The sequence below is a fragment of the Siphateles boraxobius genome, unplaced genomic scaffold (genome assembly GCF_051911475.1).
Source record: "Siphateles boraxobius isolate OS27281-9 unplaced genomic scaffold, OSU_SipBor_1 127, whole genome shotgun sequence".
Lineage (NCBI taxonomy): Eukaryota > Metazoa > Chordata > Actinopteri > Cypriniformes > Leuciscidae > Siphateles > Siphateles boraxobius.
Genome location: NW_027508730.1, coordinates 490001 through 517137, shown reverse-complemented (window position 1 = coordinate 517137; position 27137 = coordinate 490001). Strand labels below are relative to the sequence as shown.

General features: G+C 40.5%; 2 protein-coding genes across 5 annotated transcripts in view; both read left to right on the top strand.

The window, feature by feature from the left end:
• Nucleotides 1-1058, top strand: part of filip1l (filamin A interacting protein 1-like) — a 77724-nt gene extending 76666 nt beyond the window's left edge. For all 3 annotated transcript variants that reach the window (XM_077225163.1, XM_077225165.1, XM_077225164.1), the window contains one exon: nt 603-1058. In XM_077225163.1, coding sequence (XP_077081278.1) covers nt 603-746 — 144 coding nt within the window. In that variant the 3' untranslated portion in view covers nt 747-1058. The remainder of the gene's footprint in view (nt 1-602) is intronic.
• Nucleotides 1059-1226: 168 nt separating this feature from the next.
• Nucleotides 1227-27137, top strand: part of LOC143733929 (uncharacterized) — a 28552-nt gene continuing 2641 nt past the window's right edge. Inside the window, exons 1-4 of one of the 2 annotated variants that reach the window (XM_077225170.1) lie at nt 1228-1535; nt 2344-2403; nt 17812-17897; nt 21017-21184. In XM_077225170.1, the coding sequence (XP_077081285.1) occupies nt 1469-1535; nt 2344-2403; nt 17812-17897; nt 21017-21184 (381 nt within the window). In that variant the 5' untranslated portion in view covers nt 1228-1468. Of the gene's footprint in view, nt 1536-2343; nt 2404-17811; nt 17898-21016; nt 21185-27137 lie in introns of both variants that reach the window. The other variant, XM_077225171.1, reaches the window with a different exon arrangement.

Below are 27137 nucleotides of genomic sequence, written 5' to 3'. Positions count from 1 at the left end.
ATCAGCACATCTACACATATATCAGCACATCTACTCACATCTACTCATATATCAGCACATCTACTCATATATCAGCACATCTACTCACATCTACTCATATATCAGCACATCTACTCATATATCAGCACATCTACTCACATACACACATATATCAGCACATCTACTCACATCTACTCATATATCAGCACATCTACTCATATATCAGCACATCTACTCACATCTACTCATATATCAGCACATCTACTCACATCTACACATATATCAGCACATCTACTCATATATCAGCACATCTACTCACATCTACTCATATATCAGCACATCTACTCACATCTACTCATATATCAGCACATCTACTCACATACACACATATATCAGCACATCTACTCATATATCAGCACATCTGATCGAGTTTCTTTTCTTTTCTTTTTGATCGAGTCTCTAAATTCTGACCGACCTGTTTTTACAGTAAAAAGCTGCTGTAAAGTCAAACAATCTGTTACTGTAATTTCCTATTATCATGTAAGCTGCTTTGAAACAATCTATACGGTTAAAGCACTGTATAAAAAAGGGGACTTGACTTGACTGGACTTTCTGTTTCTCAGATGCCTCTGGAATCATTCCGGCGTCCTGGACCGACCAGGATTCCCAAACCCAAAGGATCGGTCAACGCACAAACCCCACTGAAACCTGGGAAATGTGTGTCTAATAACAACCTCAACATGATGAACCAACCTGCCAAATCATGAGTGACACGACCGAGAGGAATGTTTTATGTTTATCGTCTTTCATTTTATTTGATCTCTTTTGGTGCTGTAATGAGACTTCTTATCATATTCAGAAATAGAAAAACGCTGTGATAAACTCATCTTGACCATCTTTCATCTTACGGTGTTGAATCTTGCTTTTTTCTGGTTTTCTTTGGACAAAACTCAATTATTGTACTTATTTAGTTGGTAGTAATCACTGTTACGGTTTTGATTCCGTCAATGTGTAGATGCACTTGCATAAGAAGTATTTTTGATGCCTGGATGTTAATAAAGACTTTTTTATATCTTGCACATCAGATTAAGTCACAATTATTGATTGATTATTATTATTACACTATTAAAAATCAAATATTCATACAGTCAGAGCTTCTACAGCACAACACAGACTTCCAGCCAATCAAAATCGAGCCTCTCCACTGCATTGAGCCAATCAGCGCGCGGGAATAGGAAGCCCCGCACACGCGGTAAATGCAGTGCGCGGGCTTTGGTGAATGAATGAGAGCTGAGCGCGCGCACGCTATAACTTTACTCTGTTGTTTATTAATGTTCATTGATTAATTTCACGACTGTTATTTAGTCCTTTTTATTTCCTTAGTTTCTTCAGTAGTTTATGGCGCGATACTGAAGGCTCTTTTAGCTTCGCACTGAAAAACTGAGAGATTATCGATCGATTCGTGCAGGAAGAGAAGAAAGAGTTTAAAATGGCAGATGAAGCTGATCAGAGATCAGTGTTAGTGGAGATCCCGGAACCACAGGCCAAAGTCACAGGTGAGAACATCATCATCATCATCTTCATCATCATTGTCATCTTCGTTCATCATCATCATCATCATCATAGAAATCAGAGTTAAGACTCAGAATATGACCCAGATACAGTAGTGTGTCCAGCTCTAACTGTAATCTCTCATATCACACACGATTGGTGATTATTTTTCATATCATGATGTTTGATGGCTTGCTTATAGTCATGGATTTCAATACACTTTTGTAAGAAGCAAAAACAATAGAACATTCTGGAGTTAGCCTAATATAAATGTTTCTCAGATATTTCTTCAGCTCGAGTCACTGTTTATGAGTCCAAGAAATTATTTTTCTCCTAAAATCCTCATCCAGTCTTTACAAACAACAACAATGTGAAAAATATGAAGCTTCTGCCCTTATGTTCTTTAAGATGATGATGAAGATGAAGGTCTTTCATGTTTTCTGGTTGATTCGTTTAATTCAGGAGAACAGTTTAGAGAAAAACAATTTATATTTAATTAATGAATTAATAAATGCCTTTGATCTAAAATAAATATATGCTTTTAAATACATTGATTTAAATATATAAAATGTTGATTTACATGACTAAATTAATAAATAAAAAATAAAACCTCTAACAGTATAGCACTATAGTTAGTACAAAAAAGTAATGTAACAAAAACCAAATAATATTTGATACATATTTTAATAAACATTTTTTATACTATAAAGGGAAAATATAAGCTGTCTGTGGAGTGTGTGTTCCTGTTGATCATATTTGTGGATCTGAAACGTGAAAGCGCTTGAACCGATGCAGAATCTCCTGTTCCTGCAGAACGCCTGAGAAGATCCTACATGGAGATCCTGTGTTCCCGACTCACTGTCACACACACCTGTGAGTTAGCGTGTGTGTGTGTGTGTGTGTGTGTGTGAGAGAGTGTGTGTGTGTGTGTGTGTTTGTTTGTGTGTGTGTGTGTGTCAAGTCAAGTCATCCTCATTTATATAGCGCTTTTAACAATGTAGATTGTTTCAAAGCAGCTTTACAGAGATAAACATATAATTTAAGGTAACAGAGATTGGTTTGGTTTTATTGTGGTTCTTGAAAAATGTTTTTTCCAGCTAAAGTTAGTTTTGATTGATTCACTTCCGTCTAAATGATCATTTGTTATTAAATTAGGGGCCGCTAAGACGACACCGTTCTCTCTAAACAGACTTTAAACGTGAACCTGTGATAGACGCTGATGGCGTTCACATGCGCATTAAGAATTGATTCTATAGTTATGTGCGTTTGAATATATGTGCGCAGGTTTGTAATTCTTTACAAACCATGCCTAAACAAACAACTTGTCTATACATTTTGATGCAGAATTTTTTTTTTATCTTATCACTTTGGGTAGGTACGCGAACCGAAAAATTCCACAAGGCTTTATCTGTAGAGTGGTATAGGGATCCTCCATAGGGAGAGGCTAGTTGGCACTTCAGCACTGCATTGTCATCGGGTCCAGGCGAAAGTCCTTCGTCAGATCTGGAAACGGCCTGGATCCGGCAGGCTGCGGGAAAACCTCGGGATAAACAAAGACACTAAAATTAGCGTAGATGCCATTCTTCTTATGATGTAACGAGTACATCAGGATTTAAGGGAAGTGTTCCCAGTTCCGGCTGACCTAATCTAAGCAGCCTAATATTGAATTATAGAAGTCTATAGAGTGTTATGTGTATGCTAAGCCAAAGAGATGTGTTTTTAGTCTAGCTTTGAACTGACAGACTGTGTCTGCTTCCCGGACAATGTTAGGAAGATTGTTCCAAAGTTTTGGTGCTAAATAGGAAAAGGATCTACCGCCAGCAGTCGATCTAGATATTCTAGGTATTATCAACTGGCCAGAGTTTTGAGATCGCAATAGACGTGAAGGACTATAATGGGTTAAGAGCTCGCTCAAGTACTGGGGAGCTAAACCATTTAGTGCTTTGTAAGTAATCAGCAATATTTTAAAATTTGTTTAATAGGGAGCCAATGCAGTGTTGACAGAACCGGGCTAATATGGTCATACTTCCTGGTTCTGGTAAGAACTCTGGCGGCTGCGTTTTGAACTAGCTGTTTGTTTATTAAGCGTGCAGGGCAACCACCCAGTAGAGCATTACAATAATCTAGCCTTGAAGTCATGAACGCATGAACTAGTTGTTCCACATTTGTCAATGAGAGCATATGACGTAATTTAGATATATTTTTAAGATGGAAAAATGCGGTTTTACAGACACTAGACACGTGACTTTCAAATGAAAGATTGGTATCAAAGAGCACACACACACACACACACACACACACACACACACACACACACACACACACACACACACACACACACACACACACACACACACACACACACACACGCAGGTTCCTAACTGACGACGAAGACTTAACAGAGCAGCCATCAAGTGTTAGACGGTATTCTAGGTTATTACGTGTGGAAGTTTTTTGTCCAATAATTAGAATCTCTGTTTTTTCAGAATTTAGTAGTAGGAAATTACTAGTCATCCAATTTTTGAAATCTACTATGCATTCCGATAATTTTGTGAATTGGTGAGTTTCGTTAGGTTTGGAAGAAATATAGAGCTGAGTATCATCAGCATAACAGTGAAAGCTAATTCCATGTTTCCTAATGAAATCTCCTAAAGGTAGCATGTACAGAGTGAACAGCAGCGGTCCTAGTACTGAGCCTTGTGGTACGCCATACTGAACTTGTGATCGATAAGACATCTCTTCATTTACTGCTACAAACTGAAAACGGTCAGATAAATATGATTTAAACCATGCTAATGCAATTCCACTAATGCCAACATTGTTTTCTAGTCTATTTAAGAGAATGTTGTGGTCAATGGTGTCAAATGCAGCACTAAGATCAAGTAACACTAATAGAGAGATACAACCACGATCAGATGATAAGAGCAAATCATTTGTGACTCTAATGAGAGCTGTCTCAGTGCTATGGTGCGGTCTAAATCCTGACTGAAAATCCTCGCAGATACCATTTCTTTCAAGAAAGGAACACAGTTGTGAGGATACTGCATTTTCTAGTATCTTTGACAGAAAAGGTAGATTTGAGATCGGCCTGTAATTGACTAATTGTGTAGGATCAAGTTGCGTTTTTTTAACAAGTGGTTTAATCATAGCCAGCTTAAAGGTTTTTGGTACGTATCCTAGAGACAAAGATGAATTAATGATGTTAAGAAGGATCTATGACTTCTGGAAGCATCTCTTTCAGTAGTTTAGTCGGTATAGGGTCTAACATACATGTTGTCGATTTAGATGAATTAACGAGTTTGCAAAATTCTTCCTCTCCTATGGCAACAAATTAATCAAATTTTACCTCGGGGAGACTATAATGCACTCCCTGATGCGATGCTGTAGTAGACGGTTGCATAGTTATAATATTGTCCCTAATATTATCAATCTTATAAGTGAAGAAGTTCATAAAGTCATTACTGCTGTGTTTCTTGGAAACTTCTGGGCTTGAAGCTTTCTTTTTCGTTAGTGTAGCCACTTTTTCAAATAAATACCTTGGATTATGTTTATTTTCTTCTAATAGGGTTGAAAAATAAGCAGATCTAGCAGCTTTTAAAGCCTCTCTGTAAGCAATCGAGCTCTCCTTCCATGAAATCCGAAATACCTCTAGTTTTGTTTTCTTCCAGTTGCGCTCCATTTTTCTGGCTGCTCTCTTAAGGGCCCGGCTGTGCTCGTTGTACCACGGTGTTGGACTATTTTCTTTAATCTTCTTTAAGCCCAACGGAGCAACTGTATCTAAAGTGGTGGAAAGGAGAGAGTTAAAAGTTTCTGTTGCAATATCAAGTTCTTCTAAGCTATCTGGGATGCTGAGATGATGAAACTGATCTGGAAGATTATTGATAAAGCAATCTTTAGTGGCAGAAGTGATAGGTCTAACATATTTATAACACGGAGTTGGCTTTGCAGCCTTGGCTAAATGTAATTTACATGAGACTAGATAATGATCTGAGATGTTGTCGCTCTGCTTCAGAATTTCAACAGCATCAACATTGATTCCATGTGATAATATTAGATCTAGAGTATGATTCCGACAATGAGTAGGTCCTGACACGTGTTGTCTAACTCCAATAGAGTTAAGAATGTCTTTAAATGCCAATCCCATTGCATCTTTTCCATTATCTACATGAATATTAAAATCACCAACAATTAGGACTTTATCTGCAGTCAATACTAATTCTGATAGAAAGTCAGCAAATTCTTTGATAAAATCTTTATGGTGCCCTGGTGGCCTGTATACAGTTGCCAGCAGAATTTTCAAACTTGATTTATCGTTTACATTATATATTTTTACATTAAGCACCAACACTTCAAAAGAAGTATATTTAAAACTAGATTTTTTAGTGGTTTTGAAAATTTTACTATAAATTACATCAACACCTCCCCCTTTGCCTTTCAGGCGAGGTTCATGTTTATAACAGTAATCATGCGGGGTGGACTCATTTAAAGTAATGTAATCGTCTGGTTTAAGCCAGGTTTCTGTCATACACAGCACATCTAGGTTATAATCTGAAATCATATCATTAACTATGAGCGCTTTTGAAGTAAGGGATCGAATATTCAGCAACCCAAGCCTTATTGTTTGCTCATCTGTATTATATCTATTTTTTATTTGTTGAATATCAATTACATTTTTAACCTTAGATCGGTTTGGACGTTTTTTGGATTTCCAAATTCGGGGAACAGACACAGTCTCTATATGATGATATCTAGGTGAAAGAGCCTCTATGTGATGGGATTTATCTGACCTTGGTGACGCGAGGCCGCTAGCAGACGGTCGGTTTAGCCAGTTTGTCTGTTTCCTGACCTGAGCCCCAGATTGTCATGTTTTGTCTCTAAGACTATGAGCCAAATTACTAGAGAGAAGAGCAGCACCATCCCAGGAAAGATGAATACCATCTCTTTTCAACAGGTCAGGTTTGCCCCAAAAACTTTTCCAATTGTCTATGAATTCTATATTATTTTGCGGACACCACTTAGACAGCCAGCCATTGAGTGATGACAATCTGCTAACTATATCATCACTCCTTCAACAGGAAGGGGGCCAGAGCAAATTACAGAGCCTGACATCGTACTTGCGAGTTCAAACACCTCTTTAATATTAATTTTGGTGATCTCCGACTGGCGTAATCGAACATCATTAGTGCCGACGTGAATAACAATCTTAGAGAATTTACGATTAGCATTAGCCAGCACTTTTAAATTTGCTTTGATGTCAGGCGCTCTGGCTCCCGGCAAACATGTGACTATGTTGGCTGGTGTCCCTATTTTCACGTTCCGTGTAATAGAATCGCCAATTACCAGGGCACAACCAACAGAATTCTCAGTGGGTGTTTCACTGAGTGGGGCAAATCGATTTGTTGTGGTAATCGGAACGGAAGAGTGGTTTTTTGATCCGTGACTAGAGCGATCCCTCACTGTCACCCATCTGCCTGGCTGCACAGGCAATAATTCAGCCGGAACCGAATCATGCAAAGAGTTCACTATGCTAGGCGCATCCAAAATAGAATCTAAAGCTCTAGCACACTTACTATCCTCAATTAAAGTTTGGATGCGTGTTTCTAATTCTGAAATCTTCTCCGTCAGCCTGACTGTTTCCTTGCATTTATCACATATAAACCCTATATTGCCGACTAGGGATGCAACGATACCGCTTTTTCAAAACCGATCCGATCCGATCCCAAAATTCTGAGTATCGGCCGATACCGATACCAATCCGATACCAGCGCAGTTTTTTTTTTTAAATCAGGTAGAATTTCAATAACTGTGTGTTGAACTGATAATCACTCTTTTGTGAGTTAAACACCATCTACTTAATACAGACAACTTCATTATAAAGAAAAACAACAAATCCAAAAAATATATGATCATAATATATGACAAAAATGCTATTATAAACTAGATTAGTGGATAGTTCAGCAGTAAAATCTAGTCTAGAAATATCACGAGTGCACAATAATTGTATAAAATCTGAACATTTAGTGAAAAAAAAAACATTTAGTGGGGAACAAGTAAGAGACAATAAGTGTAACACTAAATCTTGTAAAACGTTACACATTGCTCTTTATATTGTTGTAAAATACATTCATGAAAAACAAGATAACAAAAATCAAAAAGATAATTTTTTATAGTAGCCTAGGCTATGTAATTTGAGACATGTTTTAAATGTATAGCACAGCTGTTTAATGAGGCAGCAACATATGATAGATAGGACAGAACAAGAAAGGCTATTAATAATCCTTCATTGCGCAAAAGGCTCCAGTACAGTGCGGCACAAAGCGCTTATGCGCATCCCGAGCGCAGAATGATGCGCTTGAAGCAACACGGAGTCACAGCGCGCAGCGCGTCGAGTCCGCATTGAAAAGTTCAAAGCACAAAGGAAAGACATATCGATGCGTAGTGTATTATACAGTATCTATCTCTATGCAATAGTTTATTGAGCCTTTTCTTTTAACAGTTTTAAATATCAGTTACTGTGCGCGTGAAGAACAATGATAGTGCTCTGACTCCAGTGTTGTGATCTAACAGACACACGGTAGAAAGTAACATGATTTAGTTACAGCAATAAAGTCCAGCAATATAAAGTTGTATTATGCGAAACCATAGACCTTTATCTACAGATCAAGTATAATAATATTAACATTGAATCATCTTGGAGAGAGTTTCATCATGTTGACTGTCGTACCCGAACGTGACGCGCTGTTTGATGCTGAATGGAGAATGACTGACAGCCGCAGCGGAGGGAACAGTTTACGTGATCTTGAATTTAATGACTTAAATATTAATTTATATCTCACATTATACTACATAATGGCTTCAGAACACTTATAAGATAGTGCACGAAAACTTTATGGTGCTTTATAATGTTTTTGTGCCTTTTGTGGAGCAAATATTTGTGCCTTTTGTGGGTTAACTATAACACAAAATAGTAGACGCACAATATCGGATTTGGATCGGCCTCATCTGACCGATACCCGATCCGGCAAAAATGGCAGTATCGGAGCCGATACCGATGCTGAGTATCGGATCGGTGCATCCCTATTGCCGACGGGGAAGGCTATGATAAACATGTAACATTTCACGAGTTCACATCTACATATAATTGTTATGGTAAAGGTTATGCATACTTGGCGTGCTGTCCGGGTGGAGGGCTCCGAGCTCGGAATTTCTGCCCGAAGCCAGAGTACTCCCCCCGTTGGTAAGAGTAGATGGAACTAGAGTGGAACTAGAGATGGAACTAGAGATGGAACTAAAAGTGAGGAGATGGGGTGGAGGTGGGATGCTGATAAACCTTCAAGAAACACAGGTGGGTTCTGCTGTTATTTATCTTGTCCTGAGTTGATTACTGATTGATCTCCACTTGTGCTGATTGGGTTAATTATCTGCACCTGCTCCTCCCGAACCTTGTTAATAAAACATCATTTCATGAGTTCACATCTACATCTAATTATTATGGTAAAGGTTATGCGTACTTGGCGTGCTGTCCGGGTGGAGGGCTCCGAGCTCCGAATTTCGGCCCGAACCCAGAGTACTCCCCCCCCCCCCCCCAAAAAAAGGACAGCCGCCAGACTATAGACCCCCCAAAGATGCAGAGAATTTGGCTGGCTGGCTTTTCAATAAGCTTGATCGCTTGATGAAGTATATCTCTGTGGCGTTAACGGGTGAGTTAAGCAGGAATCGAAAAAACGGCTGACCGGGAGGGACCATGTAGCTTCTGACGTGAGCGGCTCGATGGCGTCAGGATATTGGGCTCTACCGGCCACCTGCGAGGTGGAATGAATTTGAAAATGCTGGCTGGGCAGGAAAGATAGATACGTGTCGAGTCCGCTGAGAGACCAATGCTCGCTGGACAGAAATATGAAAAAGGAAGATACATGCTGTCCGCTGAGAGACCAACGCTTGCTAGACAGAGGTAGTGGGAAGATAGATACATGCTGTGTCTGCTGGGAGACCCATGCTCGCTGGACGGGATAGAGTAGAGATAAGTACTGTAGTGAACTTTCTTCTAAGGTGTAGGAACTCAGAAGCGAAGACCAGGAGACGTTGGGATATCTTTCAAGCAGGTTTCTTTATTGCTGTAGTCTGCTTCGTCCAAGATCTGACTAAGGCAAAATACCTTGTAGTTTATATATCTTTCAAGGGGGAGGAGTTACATAGAGGTGGAGACACTCTGAAATAAAGAATGTAAATGAGGCACAGGAGTCCGCCCTGCTACCTGAAACTTTCCAGCCCTGATCTCCTCGGCATTAGGGATGGCGAAAACTAAAAATTTTCTTGACCGACCACCGAGCCTCGTTAGCCGGTTGAAACCGGTTAACCGATTAGTTTAAAATATGCCACGCTATTTGAAATAACAGCCATTTCGAGCCGCGCCTGCAATTTCGCAACTCTGTTGCATCTCTCTCTGCCTCCCGCTCACACACACACACACACACACACACACACACACACACACACACACACACACTGCCCCGACGCCGCGCTTCCACTCACGTCACTTTTTTAAAATCCCCTACAGCGCGAAACATGAGTCCTGCAAACGCGGCGCCGAGGAGCTTGTATGTAATCGGAGGACAAATGGCTCCTTAGTTTTGAAATGGTTTGGGTACAAGGTGATCGCGTTGAAAATAAAGGCGTTAGTCTAGCGTTAGAAGCTCATTTGAAACATTGCAGCGGCTCATTTAAGAAAATGACAGCTCCGAAGACTGAAGAGACTCCGCTCTAGTTTGAGGTAACGTTAGTGCTAACAATAATAAAGAAAGATGATTATCATCATCACCTTATCTGTTACCACTGAAATGTAGATTTAATATATTTCTACAGTATTACTACTGTATTTAAGCACTGTATCACACAAGTTGCAACTTACTGTGTCATTCTTTTTGGTGAAATGGTCCCACACACTACGTTTCTTTACACGCTTCATCCTGTGGTCTGCCCTGTCTCTAACCTCCAGTGTTTTAGCCTGTAGCCTTAACTTTTCGCAAACCTTGTGAGCGCACGAACCCAAATGTTTTTATTGGTTTATTAAGTACAAACAGGCGAGTTATGAAAAATTGAGTGTGAGGGATTTGTTCACTTCACACAAAAATATCTTGGAATGAGATGGCTAACTGTAGTAGCGTTTAGTCCACTGTTTATAATAGCCTAATTTAGAGATCACTTTTTTTTTACCGACAACTTTGATCGGTTAACGTTGAGACGGTCAACCATCGGTCAAACGGTCATCGGTTAGCATCCCTACTCGGCATTAACAGTGTGATTCGAATGCATAGAAACTAATCTAATCAGCCAGACCATTCAAAGACAAAAGGTGATATTCTCAGTGCTCTGATCAATTTAACTTACAATGGAGAGATCAGGACAGACAGGAACGGGCAGGTTTGTGACATTTATCTTAGTTATAAAAATTCACACTAAATAAACTTTCTTAGTTTATATACTATAGTATTGGAACCTAAATTAACATTTTAATAAATTTGTAATCCTACAGTACATAGTACGTCCGCTGGGAGACCCATGCTCGCTGGACGGGAGAGAGTAGAGATAACACTGCGTTCTATTATGTCAACGAACCGATTTTTGTCAACGAAACGATTTTTTGTCAACGAACCGATTCGGACCTCATATATGACGTCACTTCTATGCTTCACGTATTCTGGTATGTTTTGCACGTCCGAGTCGGAGAAAAACATAGACGCCAACCAGAAAGCTGTTGCTATGCTAGCACTGGCCGAGTACCAGGCGCTTATCAAAACACAGCCATTTGAACTTCTAAAATTCTCACTTTATTTCATGTTTTAGTTATCTTCTGTTAGCAACGCTAGCCACATTAGTAACACCCGTTTGAAACAAGGTTTCGTTCAATATTGCACTCAGAACAAGGCCACAGGCAGTGATACAGATGCAGTAAGGTATCGCAGTAATACAAGTGATTAAGATCATAATTTAAACAACCAAAGCGGTCCAAAACCAATGAAAACCATTCATACAAGTCACACAGGGCGGAGCCATCTTGGATTCCGTATCGGAATTCTTGCTCAGTGTCCTCAAGGTTGTCTGACTACCGAGCTGGGAAATCTGAGGAAAGGGGGCGTGTTGCTAGGCAACGTCTGTCTTCCTAGTCGGAACTCCGACACGCATAAATAATAGAACGCAGCACAAGTACAAAATACATAGTACATTCACTGGGAGACCAATGCTCTCTGGATGGAAAAGAGAAGAGATAGATGCATGCTACGTCCGCTGGGAGACCAATGCTTGCTGGATGGAGAAAGAGGAAACATAGATGCATGCGACATCCGCTGGGAGACCAATGCTCGCTGGATGGAGAAAGAGGAAACATAGATGCATGCGACATCCGCTGGGAGACCAATGCTCGCTGGATGGAGAAAGAGGAAACATAGATGCATGCGACATCCGCTGGGAGACCAATGCTCGCTGGATGGAGACAATCATCAATTAGTTTTTTTTTTTTTTTTTTTTACTGGAATATCGATTCTGAATAGTGAGGTACTGGAGAGAAGACATCACTGCTGTGGCAGTGGAGAAAATTAGCCAGAGAAACAGAGCTCCAGCGGGAGCAGAGGAGACATCACTGCTGTGGCAGTAGGAGAAACTTACCTGGAGAAATTGAGCTCCTGTGGTGTGAGGCTGAGTGAAGGGAGGAGGAGATTGGGGCCTGGCAGACCGATGCTCGTCTTCTTGCACGTTAATCAAAGACGCGAGGAAGAGGAGGTGAGAGATTAATCCTTGCAGGATTATGCGCATCTGAAGTTTAAGTGGCCGAGCAAAGATAGCAGTCCGCGTTCAGAACAGTTTAGACTGCTTACATAAGACTAAAACGTTTTAGAACCTGCATATATTCACCTCTGACCCATCGGTTTGATTCAGTAATCATTGTTTGATGTTGGATGATCATCAAACAGGGACCGTCGACATGACAGTTTATTTTAATTATTTCTATGGCTATAGGTCACATTCCCTGCCGATTTGTTCGTTATGAATCAGAAAAACAATAGTGAAGCAGTGGTTTTAAATTAGGCTCCTTAAAAAAATTTAATAAAAATACATTTACACTATAAATTTAAGTTTCTAAGCGATTTTTGTAGATACATTGCAGGACAGTGTTAGTGATAGGTTCTTGATGATTCTGTGTGCAATCTGCACGTAATGTGAGACCTACTGTTAACGTGTGAATTTATGCCACGAGGAAGCATCGCGTTAGTGACGGCAAATCATTTGTACAGAAGTGATTTAAAGCGAGTGTTCCCCGATCAAAAATGAGTATCCAGATAGCATAACTGGCTCGTGATTCAACAACTGAATCGATGCGAAGTTCAACCGGGGACGGAAACAAAAAGGTTTTGAGCTGAGCACTCACGGAGTTGACCCCATAGACATCATACAGAGACTAGATGCCCCATTGGCCGCTGTGGCGCAAGAAATGCGGCCGCCATCTTAAACCGGTCATACTCCTATTTGCGTTGCATAGCAGCAGTAGATGCCAGAGCACTGTGCAGCATATTTCTGCTCAAATCGGCGGACCCCCACTCGGGGATTACTTTCCACAAGTAAGATTTAACATTTAACATTACCGTACTATTGTTTTTTAATTTGTGAGTAAAATATTCAATGTGTCCTGAATTGTAGCTACGTGTATGACCTTTGCAGCAAAAGTACCTGCTTGAAAATCAGTTCGGTATTCAGTGAGATATGATTAATTAAATGCGCTGGCAGCTCATTGCACCTGCCAAACAGATTACACTGAGCGGAGCGGTCGACCGGTTTAAGAGGGCGGCCCCACGGCTCGTCCGCGCCAATAGGCAGTAGCGGTCGATAGGGCTTCTATCTATATGATGTCTATGGTTGACCAGGCAGACGTAGAGAGTGTGGACTGGTCGGGACTGAATCTTCAGCGCGGCTTACTTAGGGCCTGCTGCGGCGGCCTGGCGCTGGAGGAAGGCCCGTTCCTTCGTGTGAAGAGGGCGGCATTGCCTTATTATCCATTTCTCTATGGCAGGAATTATTGAATGCTCCGTTTTAAACAAATATGCGGAAGTAGATTGCGGATGTTTCGCCCGCGGTGGGGAGGACCCGTTTGTTTGGCCTGACGCCCGCGAGATAACACCAGAGGATTGTGGCAAATATTCCTGATCCTGACCGACGAAAGATTCTTCATCAAACGGGAAGAGCTGGATTCGGACATGACAGGAAGGTGGGCTACTGCGGGGCCAAATGGTGATAAACCGTCAAGAAACACAGGTGGGTTCTGCTGTTATTTATCTTGTCCTGAGTTGATTACTGATTGATCTCCACTTGTGCTGATTGGGTTAATTATCTACACCTGCTCCTCCCGAACCTTGTTAATAAAACATCATGAAGTGCAGGTGACAATAACAGGACAAGACATTACTCACCGTGTTTGTTGACTGATTCTTACTCACCTGGGGCCTCATTTATAAACGTTGCGCACGCACAAAAGAAGGCGTACGCCGCTCTCTACGCAATAATTGGTATTTATAAAAAGCAAACTTGACGGGAAAATGTGCGGTCCTTCACGCAAGCTCTGACCCAGGCGTACGCACAAAAACGGGTGAAATGAGAAATGGCGACACCGTCGGCAGATGGAAGAAACACATGAAAGTGTGTGAAACTGTAGACCGTTGTGTAAAATAAATGGCAATACTGCCTCTCATAAATAGCACGAAGACTTCACAAAGCAAGTCTTACAATCAACAGCCTACACGAACACCCGTTTGATCGATCTGAAACAGAAATGCAAATTAATATTTCCAAAAAGAAAAGTCAAATATGTTCTGCAATAATATTGGCATGTTATACAATTCATCCTCATAAATAAGATGGTAAACAGAACGAAATAATATACAAAACTGATATTCTCGCCAATGTGTCCGTCTGGCGGAGCAGATATAGATGCAATTAGATAGTCAGTCAGATAGATATATAATTAGGGAGATATATAGCCTAGATAGATTTATAGACAGATAGATAAATAGTTGTATTATTTGTCCTCTGGGGAAAGTTGTTTTCATACTAAAAATGTCTTCATCAGCTACGGAATCATGGTATTCATGCATATGCCTTTAGTTTGTTTTATTTTTGATAAAATAACGTATGACGTAGCCTATGTCTCAACCATTCAGAAAGCTGCAAGAAATTACATTTGCGCTGAACTAATTCCCATTTCCAAGTAGATTATAACCAACATCTGTAGCTTGTCAGATGCAATTAAATGGATGGAAATAAAATGCCCCATCACAATGCGTAATGACGCACAATGGCTGATCTTGCGCTCTTAGAAGATGTGGCAAAAGGAAGGATTCGGAGTGAACGCATCTTCAGACAGCAAGAAGATTTGCTGGCAAATGAGGACGAGTGGCTCATGAGCCGGTTCCGACTTCCTCGAGCTGTCCTGTTGGACCTCTGCGGTCTTTTGGCCCCCGCGTTACAGAGGAGCACTCGGAGGAACCATGCCGTGCCAGTCCCACTTCAAGTCCTAACAACACTAGGATTCCTGGCGACTGGCACTTTTCAGAGGGAATTGGCTGACAGGTCAGGCATATCTCAGCCGACCCTTAGCCGGATAATGCCAGACGTTTTAAAAGGCATAATAGCTTTGTCCCATGAGAGCATAAAGTTTCCATACACGGCGGGTGAACAGGCAAACAAGAAAGCTCAATTTGCAGCTATGTACGGTTTCCCAAACGTTATCGGTGCTATTGACTGCACTCATGTTGCCATAAGGGCACCGAATGTGAATGAAAATGCTTTCATTAATCGAAAGCATTTCCATTCGATCAATGTCCAAATTATTTGTGATGCAGACATGTTGCTCACTAACGTAGTAGCTCGGTGGCCTGGGTCAACCCATGACTCATTCATTTTAAGACACAGCAGTGTTGGGCGCAGACTCGAGGCTGGTGCTGTGCGTGATGGCTGGCTTCTAGGTAGGCTACGTTTGATTACTAGACATTTTACTGTACTTCAAAGTCTTAACCCTTTCACTATCCTGGCAGGGGACAGTGGATATCCCCTCAAACAGTGGTTGCTTACACCTTTCCTCAATCCACATAATGCAGAGGAAAGGCACTACAACATGTGCCACAGCCGAGCTCGCGCTATAGTGGAGCGCACCATCGGCCTGTTTAAGGGCAGATGGCGCTGCCTCGACTGCACTGGAGGGAGGTTATTGTACACTCCTGAAAAGGTGTCCAAAATCGTGCTGGCATGTGCTGTGCTACACAATGTGGCACAGCTTAAAAACGTGCCTCTACCCCCTGACGCCGATTGCTGTGTTGGCCCCGACCCTGACCCCCATCCCCAGGCATTTTGAGCCAAATGCTGCTGCTGTGCGCCAGCGTTTGGAAGTGATGCGTCGCTTGTAAAGAACAACAAAAGGTGTGGAAAAAATATATAATTTATTCAAGAATTCCCTCATTGTGCTGTTTATTTCAGTTAGGACAGTCTTGATTTCACCCAACTCCTTTGCCACCTCTCTGACTGAGTTAATGACTTCCCTCTGCATTTCAAGGACTGCATCGGTGAGGACACGCCCGCTGCTGGAGGGTTGAGAGCCGCGTGCCGTGGAGACGCTGGGCACAGACGGCTGCTCAGCTGCAGCTTCTGAACCACTGGCACTGGCCCAGCTAGAACACCCAGCGACTGAAATAAAGATTGTTCTATATGAATAAATTGTAATCGTGTAGCCTACATACATGTGACTTGACTGCATTCATTTGACTTATTTCACTTACCTGTGTCATCCGGTGCATCTGGCGCGTCAGTGTCCCCCTCCGCCTCAGTCACCACTCCACTTAATAGGGATTCCCCAATAATTGCCAACAGTCTCTCATCAAGAGGGGTCAGCTCCGGTGTCCCCTTTCCCCCACCCGTGGCAGACACACTCTGGCGATGGAGCGCTAGACGCTTTTTTGCCTCGACTTTGATGTCTGACCATTTCTTTTTTATTTTGGCCACAGTCCGAGGTTGTGAGGCTACAGCATTTACAGCGTCTGCAACCTTTTGCCACTCAAGTGCCTTTTTGGCATTAGTAATGCCCACAATGTGCCCTCCAAACAACATTTTTCTCCTCTTTTCCACCTCGCCAACGATAACTTCTACTTCACATTGAGTGAAGTTAAGTTTTTTTGATTTCCTCTCTATGTTTGCCATAATTTCACAATCTATGAATATTAACTTGTGGGCGTTTCACGGACTATTTATGGGCAACTATGGGCGTGACATGAAGCCGCAAAAGCTGCGCTACATTTAGAATTGATTGGGATTTATTAAGGAAAAAATGCGTAGGATGTGCGTGCGCACGGTTTTATAAATCCGAATATTTCTGTGCGTACGCACGTCCTATGTTTCATCCGTACGCCACTTCTGGCGCAAAACCTACGCAAAGTTTTATAAATGAAGCCCCTGGGCTTTTTATGAACTCAGAGGCGCGGGCGCGCGAGAGAAAAACAAATAAATAACTGAGCGCACGGGTGGCGCTTTAAAAGGCTAACGTTAGCGAGTTACTAGCGTGTTGTGCTAACAATAACGGAAGCTAGCGATGTCAGGTTAATCTGAGATGTTGTCTAAGCTGTATTTAGTAGTATAAACAACTAGAAATGGTAGTAAATGATGGTTCAAAACTTAAAGAAATACAAAGCTAATACGAGGCTTAGACGGAGCTTACAGCCTCGAAGCAAACAAAACACAGCAGGCAGCTAGGCAGACAGGAGCAATCGATCAGGAACAGCAATCCACTATGTGTGTGTGTGTGAGTGTGTGTATGTGTGTGTGTGAGAGAGAGTGTGTGTGTGTGTGTGTGTATGTGAGAGTGTGTGTGTGTGTGAGTGTGTGTGTGTGTGTGTGTGTGTGTGAGAGTGTGTGTGTGTGTATGTGAGAGTGTGTGTGTGTGTGTGTGTGTGTGAGAGTGTGTGTGTATGTGAGTGTGTGTGTGTTAGTGTGTGTGTGTGTGTGTGTGTGTGTGTGTGTGTGTGTGTGTGTGTGTGTGTGTGTGTGAGAGTGTGTGTGAGAGTGTGTGAGAGTGTGTGTGAGAGTGTGTGTGTGTGTGTATGAGTGTGTGTGTGAGAGTGTGTGTGTGCGTGTGTGTGAGAGTGTGTGTGAGAGTGTGTGTGTATGTGAGTGTGTGTGTGAGAGTATGAGTGTGTGTGTGAGTGTGTGTCTGAGTGTGTTTGTGGTGACTCTCTTCCCTCTCTCCCACAGGTTCCCGGCGGCTCCGGAGTGAAGAGCGAATCCACGCGTGTCAGGAGTCCAAACAGCTGATGGACACACTCCTGCTCGCCGAACAGGTGACACACACACACACACACACACACACACACACACACACACACACACACACACACACACACACACACACACACACACACACACTGTACACACTCTACACACTATTACACGTTACACGCTATATGCTACGCGCTACACACTTCTACACGCTACAGATGCACTTATTATCACAGGTTCACGTTTAAAGTCTGTTTAGAGAGAACGGTGTCGTCTTAGCGGCCCCTAATTTAACAACAAATGATCATTTAGATGGAAGTGAATCAATCAAAACTAACTTTAGCTGGAAAAAACATTTTTCAAGAACCACTATAAAACTAAACCAATCTCTGTTACCTAAAATTATATGTTTATCTCTGTAAAGCTGCTTTGAAACAATCTACATTGTTAAAAGTGCTATATAAATGAGGATGACTTGACTTGACTTGACTTGATGACACAGTTACGGTCACATGACCTCTGTGCACTGATCAAGCGGCAACCTCCCGTCTCTCTCTTGAAACCAACAAGGAAGTTAATTAAACTGCAGTTCATCCACTGGCTACTAGAGACCGGCTGCAGAAGAGACTCAATCCCATAGACTCGCATTATAAAATGCCCAACTTTACAGCATAAAAAAACATGTTTACAGTCTGGTGTAAAAAGTGGTTTTGGTCTATATAGCTAATTTTGCTCTTCATGGCGACTGTGAGGAGGGTGAATTTTTATAACTCATCCGTTTAAATTATATTAAGCCTTAAAATGCAGCATAATTTAGGGCGTGGCCACTTGAGTGACAGGTGGATTGCCGCTGATGACACTACTAGCCGCTAGTCTGCTCTCTGTTAGCATCACATCACCTCAGCTAATCCGCCTCACTGCTGAACTTGGCATCTCTGCCGTGATTCAACTTTTTCTGGGATTATTTCATAAAATTTAATACAAGCCTTAATGGCCGTACACACCGGGACGAATATCGGCGCGTTATTCGCCAACGTTTTTCAATTGATTTTTTGTGTTCACACCCCAGCGATTTTCGCTGACGCCGAGCCGAGTGAACATGCAAATTCATTCCCTGACATTAAATGGCGCTTAATGTAAAACAGATATGAAACTCACCATGAAGGCCCATTTGCTCTGCAATACCACTCCATAACAGTTCTCTTTTATCAATATTTTTGTAGTCGCTGTCGTGTTTTGCCGTTTTTCCACTGCATGGTATGGTACAGTTCGGTTCGGTACGGCACGTTTTGGCGCTTTTCCACTGCATGGTACGGTACGGTACGGCTCGCTTCGGCTCGCTTTAAATGGTACCACCTCTGTTGAGGTTCCAAGCGTACCTTACCGATACTAAAATGTGACATGGAAGCACTGTAGATCACTGATTGGTCAGACAGACAGAATCGTCACTACCAGCGTCATTGTATTTGCGAGACATCAAACCCGCTAGATTTAAATAGCCAGTAACAGCCACCGCTGTAGCACCTGTTTTAAAACTACTTGCTTGACTTGCTTGAAGAAAAACATGTTCCAAAAAAGAAATGGCTGAATCGTGGTCAGTGGACGAGAAGCGCAGACGTTCCTCTTGTTAGTTGCCGAGGAGCGGATAAACTATAACGATCAGTCATAATCCCACACACTTTGAAGCGGTACTAACTGCAGTGGAAAAGCAACCGAGCTAAAGCGAACCGAGCCGTGCCGCACCGCGCCGAGTCGTACCACGCAGTGGAAAAGCGAAGTGAGCCGAACCGTGCCGCGCCGCGCCGAACCGTACTGAGCCGTACCGAGCCGTACCATCCAGTGGAAAAGCCCCATTTGTCATACAGTTCCTCATGTTCCGACACAACAAGACCAGCAGCTCTACATTTATCTTGGCTTGCATCTTCCTCGTCTTCTTCCCGGCAGTGTGTAGACGCTACTTGGCGTATATCTTCTTCGCCGTTACGTTTGTGTGCTCGACAAGACCATTTTGTGTTTGAGCGCCCCCAAGTTGTGTTTTACTGTAACTTCAGAAGCTCCAGACACGTGAGCAAAAGGTCGGATAGTCTTTGAGGCGGCGTGTCAAACCAAAAAAACGACACCCGAGGCGTTTTTAAAAAAAATGACGCTTTTACGCATGGCGTTTTTCGCGTCGGTGTGCACACTCACATTGACGCCCTTTGTTTAATCACGTTAAACGTCAGCGAATATCGCGCGCGAAATTCGTCCCGGTGTGAACAGGCCTTTATACCTTCGCCCACGCCGCTGGATTCCGTCGTTGTCGAGTATCGAGAGAACAACCAGCGCTGTTTTCCTCTGTGAACACACACTCATGGATATCTGACGATTTCGTTGCTTTTTGGAGTTCAGATTTAAAAACGTCTAAGATATAGAGGCCACACTCGTTCTGCGGTGCCGTTGATCTTACGGAGCAGATAGACTATAGTATGCTTATTTAACTTTTTAGTGTTCAATAAAAAGTACCGTCAGCTGAAATCCTGCAGGAGTCAGTGCTTTCTCTTCGTCCCTTAAACAAGCGCGGATTTCTAGTGCATTACTTGAACTTCTTAGGTAATATCTATCAGAATTATATGGACTGAATAAAGCTCTCTACGAACTTGACGTGCGATGTCGCGCTGACGGACATGTATGCGCATTAATCACACACGCTCAGAGCAATATTGTAAGTTACAGCATGAGAATACATTTGTATCTTGCAGAATAATAATGCATCACAATACACATAGTCTCACGTTTAGTTATGTCTTTTAACTATTATAGTATTTCGAAGGGCAAAAACATGAACTTTAACTATTGGCTTTAGGTCTACTTCAAGTAAGCTGTCACTTTAGCGCGAGGCCAGTAGCACATTAGCATTAGCTCCTTAGCCTGAGCAAACTCGTCACGTCGAGCTAGGCGGGCGTAGTTTCAGCAACCAGGATCCTCAACTCCACCCAAAACCCGCCTTTTTGCCCATTTTCGTTTATCCGGGAGTGACGCGCTGCCAAGATGGCGACGGCCGACTCCGCCCACTTTAGGCTTCAAAAACGCTCTTCAGAAACCTACGGGTGACGTCACGGACACTACGTCCATATTTTTTTTTACAGTATATGGCACTGATGACAGAGTTTGATGATGTTTCAGAGTCTCCTCGTGCTCTCAGTCTGTTCAGATGGCGTCAGGCTCGCTGACCTCTGACCTCTCGCTGTTACTGCACGATCTGCACCAGAAGAAGACCAGCGTCTACAGATCCATCCCATATTCCCGCCTCGGATCCAACCGGGACGCCCACTGCTACAGGAAAGCTCGACCACACCTCATGGCATTCTGGGTAATAAAGCTCAGTTCATCCGTCATCTGAGTCACATGATCACACTGAAGATTCTCACTGGCTGCTTTTACATGCCCAACTTGTGTTTCAGTCGGACTGAATTCATTGCGATTGAATCTGAATGTAGTGTTTACATGAACGCTGAACATGTGATCGGGTTGATGTGTGTGTTTATATGTCACAAGCTTCAAATCGGGATAGATGTTTTTGACATGCACACACTGCACAAATATACATCATTACGCTATTTCTACATCATTACGCTATTTCTACATCATTACGCTATTTCTACGTCATTGCGCTATTTCTACATCATTACGCTATTTCTACATCATTACGCTATTTCTACATCATTACGCTATTTCTACGTCATTACGCTATTTCTACATCATTACGCTATTTCTACATCATTACGCTATTTCTACATCATTACACTGTCTACGTCATTACACTATTTCTACATCATTACACTATTTCTACATCATTATGATATTTCTACGTCATTACACTATTTCTACATCATTATGATATTTCTACGTCATTACACTATTTCTACATCATTACGCTATTTCTACATCATTATGATATTTCTACGTCATTACACTATTTCTACATCATTACGCTATTTCTACATCATTATGATATTTCTACGTCATTACACTATTTCTACATCATTACGCTATTTATGATATTTCTACGTCATTAAGCTATTTCTACGTCATTACACTATTTCTACATCATTACGCTATTTCTACGTCATTGCCCTATTTCTACATCATTATGATATTTCTACGTCATTAAGCTATTTCTACGTCATTACACTATTTCTACATCATTACACTATTTCTACATCATTACGCTATTTCTACGTCATTACACTATTTCTACGTCATTAAGCTATTTCTATGTCATTACGCTATTTCTACATCATTACGCTATTTCTACATCATTACGCTATTTCTACATCAATAAACTATTTCTACGTCATTACACTATTTCTACATCATTACACTATTTCTACATCATTACACTGTCTACGTCATTACGCTATTTCTACATCATTATGCTATTTCTACGTCATTACTCTGTCTACGTCATTACGCTATTTCTACATCAGTATGCTATTTCTACGTCATTAAGCTATTTCTATGTCATTACGCTATTTCTACATCATTACGCTATTTCTACATCATTACGCTATTTCTACATCAATAAACTATTTCTACATCATTACACTATTTCTACATCATTACACTATTTCTACATCATTACACTGTCTACGTCATTACGCTATTTCTACATCATTATGCTATTTCTACGTCATTACTCTGTCTACGTCATTACGCTATTTCTACATCAGTATGCTATTTCTACGTCATTACTCTGTCTACGTCATTACGCTATTTCTACATCATTGTGCTATTTCTACGTCATTACACTATTTCTACGTCATTGTGCTATTTCTACGTCATTATGCTATTTCTACGTCATTAAGCTATTTCTACGTCATTACACTATTTCTACGTCATTACGCTATTTCTACATCATTACGCAATTTCTGTCATTATGTTATTTCTGTCATTACGCTATTTCTACATCATTACGCTATTTCTACATCATTACACTATTTCTACATCATTACACTATTTCTACATCATTACGCTATTTCTACGTCATTACACTATTTCTACATCATTACAGTATTTCTACATCATTACACTATTTCTACATCATTACGCTATTTCTACATCATTACACTATTTCTACGTCATTTGCTATTTCTACATCATTACGCTATTTCTACGTGATTATGCTATTTCTACGTCATTAAGCTATTTCTACGTCATTACACTATTTCTACGTCGTTACGCTATTTCTACATCATTACGCAATTTCTGTCATTACGTTATTTCTGTCATTACGCTATTTCTACATCATTACGCTATTTCTACGTCATTACGCTATTTCTACATCATTGTGCTATTTCTACGTCATTACACTATATCTACATCATTACGCTATTTCTACGTCATTATGCTATTTCTACGTCATTAAGCTATTTCTACGTCATTACACTATTTCTACGTCATTACGCTATTTCTACATCATTACGCTATTTCTACATCATTACACTATTTCTACGTCATTACGCTATTTCTACATCATTACACTATATCTACATCATTACGCTATTTCTACATCATTACACTATATCTACATCATTACGCTATTTCTACATCATTACACTATATCTACATCATTACACTATTTCTGTCATTACGTTATTTCTGTCATTACGCTATTTCTACATCATTACGCTATTTCTACGTCATTACGCTATTTCTACATCATTGTGCTATTTCTACGTCATTACACTATATCTACATCATTACGCTATTTCTACGTCATTATGCTATTTCTACGTCATTAAGCTATTTCTACGTCATTACACTATTTCTACGTCATTACGCTATTTCTACGTCATTACGCTATTTCTACATCATTACACTATATCTACATCATTACGCAATTTCTGTCATTACGTTATTTCTGTCATTACGCTATTTCTACATCATTACGCTATTTCTACGTCATTACGCTATTTCTACATCATTGTGCTATTTCTACGTCATTACACTATATCTACATCATTACGCTATTTCTACGTCATTATGCTATTTCTACGTCATTAAGCTATTTCTACGTCATTACACTATTTCTACGTCATTACGCTATTTCTACGTCATTACGCTATTTCTACATCATTACACTATTTCTACGTCATTACGCTATTTCTACATCATTACACTATATCTACATCATTACGCTATTTCTACATCATTACGCTATTTCTACGTGATTATGCTATTTCTACGTCATTAAGCTATTTCTACGTCATTACACTATTTCTACGTCGTTACGCTATTTCTACATCATTACGCAATTTCTGTCATTACGTTATTTCTGTCATTACGCTATTTCTACATCATTACGCTATTTCTACGTCATTACGCTATTTCTACATCATTGTGCTATTTCTACGTCATTACACTATATCTACATCATTACGCTATTTCTACGTCATTATGCTATTTCTACGTCATTAAGCTATTTCTACGTCATTACACTATTTCTACGTCATTACGCTATTTCTACATCATTACGCAATTTCTGTCATTACGTTATTTCTGTCATTACACTATTTCTACATCATTACGCTATTTCTACATCATTACACTATTTCTACATCATTACACTATTTCTACATCATTACGCTATTTCTACGTCATTACACTATTTCTACATCATTACAGTATTTCTACATCATTACACTATTTCTACATCATTACGCTATTTCTACGTCATTATGCTATTTCTACGTCATTACGCTATTTCTATGTCATTAGGCTATTTCTACGTCATTACGCTATTTCTACATCATTACACTATTTCTACATCATAACGCTATTTCTATATCATTACACTATTTCTACATCATTACACTATTTCTACGTCATTATGCTATTTCTACGTCATAGTGCTATTTCTACATCATTACGCTATTTCTACGTCATTGTGCTATTTCTACATCATTACGCTATTTCTACGTCATTACACTATTTCTACATATTTACGCTATTTCTACATCATTACGCTATTTCTACGTCATTGCGCTATTTCTACATCATTACGCTATTTCTACATCATTACGCTATTTCTACGTCATTACGCTATTTCTACGTCATTGGGCTATTTCTACATCATTACGCTATTTCTACATCATTACGCTATTTCTACATCATTACGCTATTTTTACGTCATTGTGCAATTTCTACATCATTACGCTATTTCTACATCATAACGCTATTTCTACATCATTACGCTATTTCTACATCATTACGCTATTTCTACGTCATTGCGCTATTTCTACGTCATTACGCTATTTCTACGTCATTACGCTGTTTCTACGTCATTACACTATTTCTACATCATTACGCTATTTCTACATCATTACGCTATTTCTACATCATTACGCTATTTTTACGTCATTGTGCAATTTCTACATCATTACGCTATTTCTACATCATAACGCTATTTCTACGTCATTATGCTATTTCTACATCATTACGCTTTTTCTACATCATTACACTATTTCTACATCATTACAGTATTTTTACGTCATTACACTATTTCTACATCATTACGCTATTTCTACATCATTACGCTATTTCTACATCATTACGCTATTTCTACGTCATTACGCTATTTCTACGTCATTGTGTTATTTCTACATCATTACGCTATTTCTACAACATTACGCTATTTCTACATCATTACGCTATTTCTACTTCATTACGCTATTTCTACATCATTACGCTATTTCTACGTCATTATGCTATTTCTACATCATTACGCTATTTCTACGTCATTACGCTATTTCTACGTCATTACGCTATTTCTACATCATTACGCTATTTCTACATCATTACGCTATTTCTACGTCATTATGCTATTTCTACATCATTACGCTATTTCTACGTCATTACGCTATTTCTACGTCATTGCGGTATTTCTACATCATTACGCTATTTCTACATTACGCTATTTCTACATCATTACACTATTTCTACATCATTACGCTATTTCTACGTCATTGCGCTATTTCTACATCATTACGCTATTTCTACATCATTACACTATTTCTACATCATTACACTATTTCTACATCATTACACTATTTCTACGTCATTACACTATTTCTACGTCATTACACTATTTCTACGTCATTACACTATTTCTACATCATTACGCTATTTCTACGTCATTACGCTATTTCTACATCATTACGCTATTTCTACATCATTACACTATTTCTACGTCATTACACTATTTCTACGTCATTACACTATTTCTACATCATTACGCTATTTCTACATTACGCTATTTCTACGTCATTACGCTATTTTTACGTCATTGTGCTATTTGTACATCATTACGCTATTTCTACATCATTACGCTGTTTCTACGTCATTACACTATTTCTACGTCATTACACTATTTCTGATTAAGTGTTCACATGTTCTCTCGATTGGATTAGAAAAGGAATAAACACTCCTTTCACTCTGATCGAGCTCAATCGGATCGAATAAGGCGTTAACATGAAGCTTTCAGTGCGATTACTAATGGATTATTTGGTTGCATGTAAACGTAGCCAGTGACATTATTACATTATATATGTGTTCTTGTCTGTTTCTGTATGATATATTCATCAGTGGCGGCTGGTCAATAGAGGGCGCTGGGGCCCCTATTTTCTATGTTTTTCAATATGTTTCATGCGGTTTCAGTGGCGAGGGACGCAAGACAAATGATGTCTATCTGAGTCCTTACATTTTCAGCAGCATTTGACCTGAAGCTGGTCTCTAATTGGTTTCTTAAAGATCCTCTTCCGGGCGCAGGTCGCTGCGTCCCTGGCCAATCAGAATTGGATACATGTTATTTTATCCAATCTGATTGGTTCTCGTCACCAGTCATTCAACTCTACGCTCTTGGCCACTACTGCGAGTGCGCAGGCGACTCCTTACTAGGCTGATCACTATCGTAGAGTTAAACCAATGCAGTTAAACCAAATTCTGTCATCGATTTACAAAAAAAAACCAAGGAGTTCGCTGGAAGAAAAAAAAAGGATAAAGGATCTCGGACCGGACCAACCCGATTTACAATCCAGCTGCAGCAGCCAGTGCGAGAGGACGAGCTTCACCCGGAGCTCAGCCGGAGCTCAGCCGCGCGTGTCATGAGAAGCGGCGGTGGCTGCTGGATGTGATGTTAGCAATGCCCTTTTCTGCTTTCCCTGTTTTTTATTTCAAAGTGTCGGCACTGAAGTTTTGTGGGCAACAACGGGGGTGAGAGACCTCAAACATCTGAAATGTATTTGTATTTATTTTCGCCCCGCCCC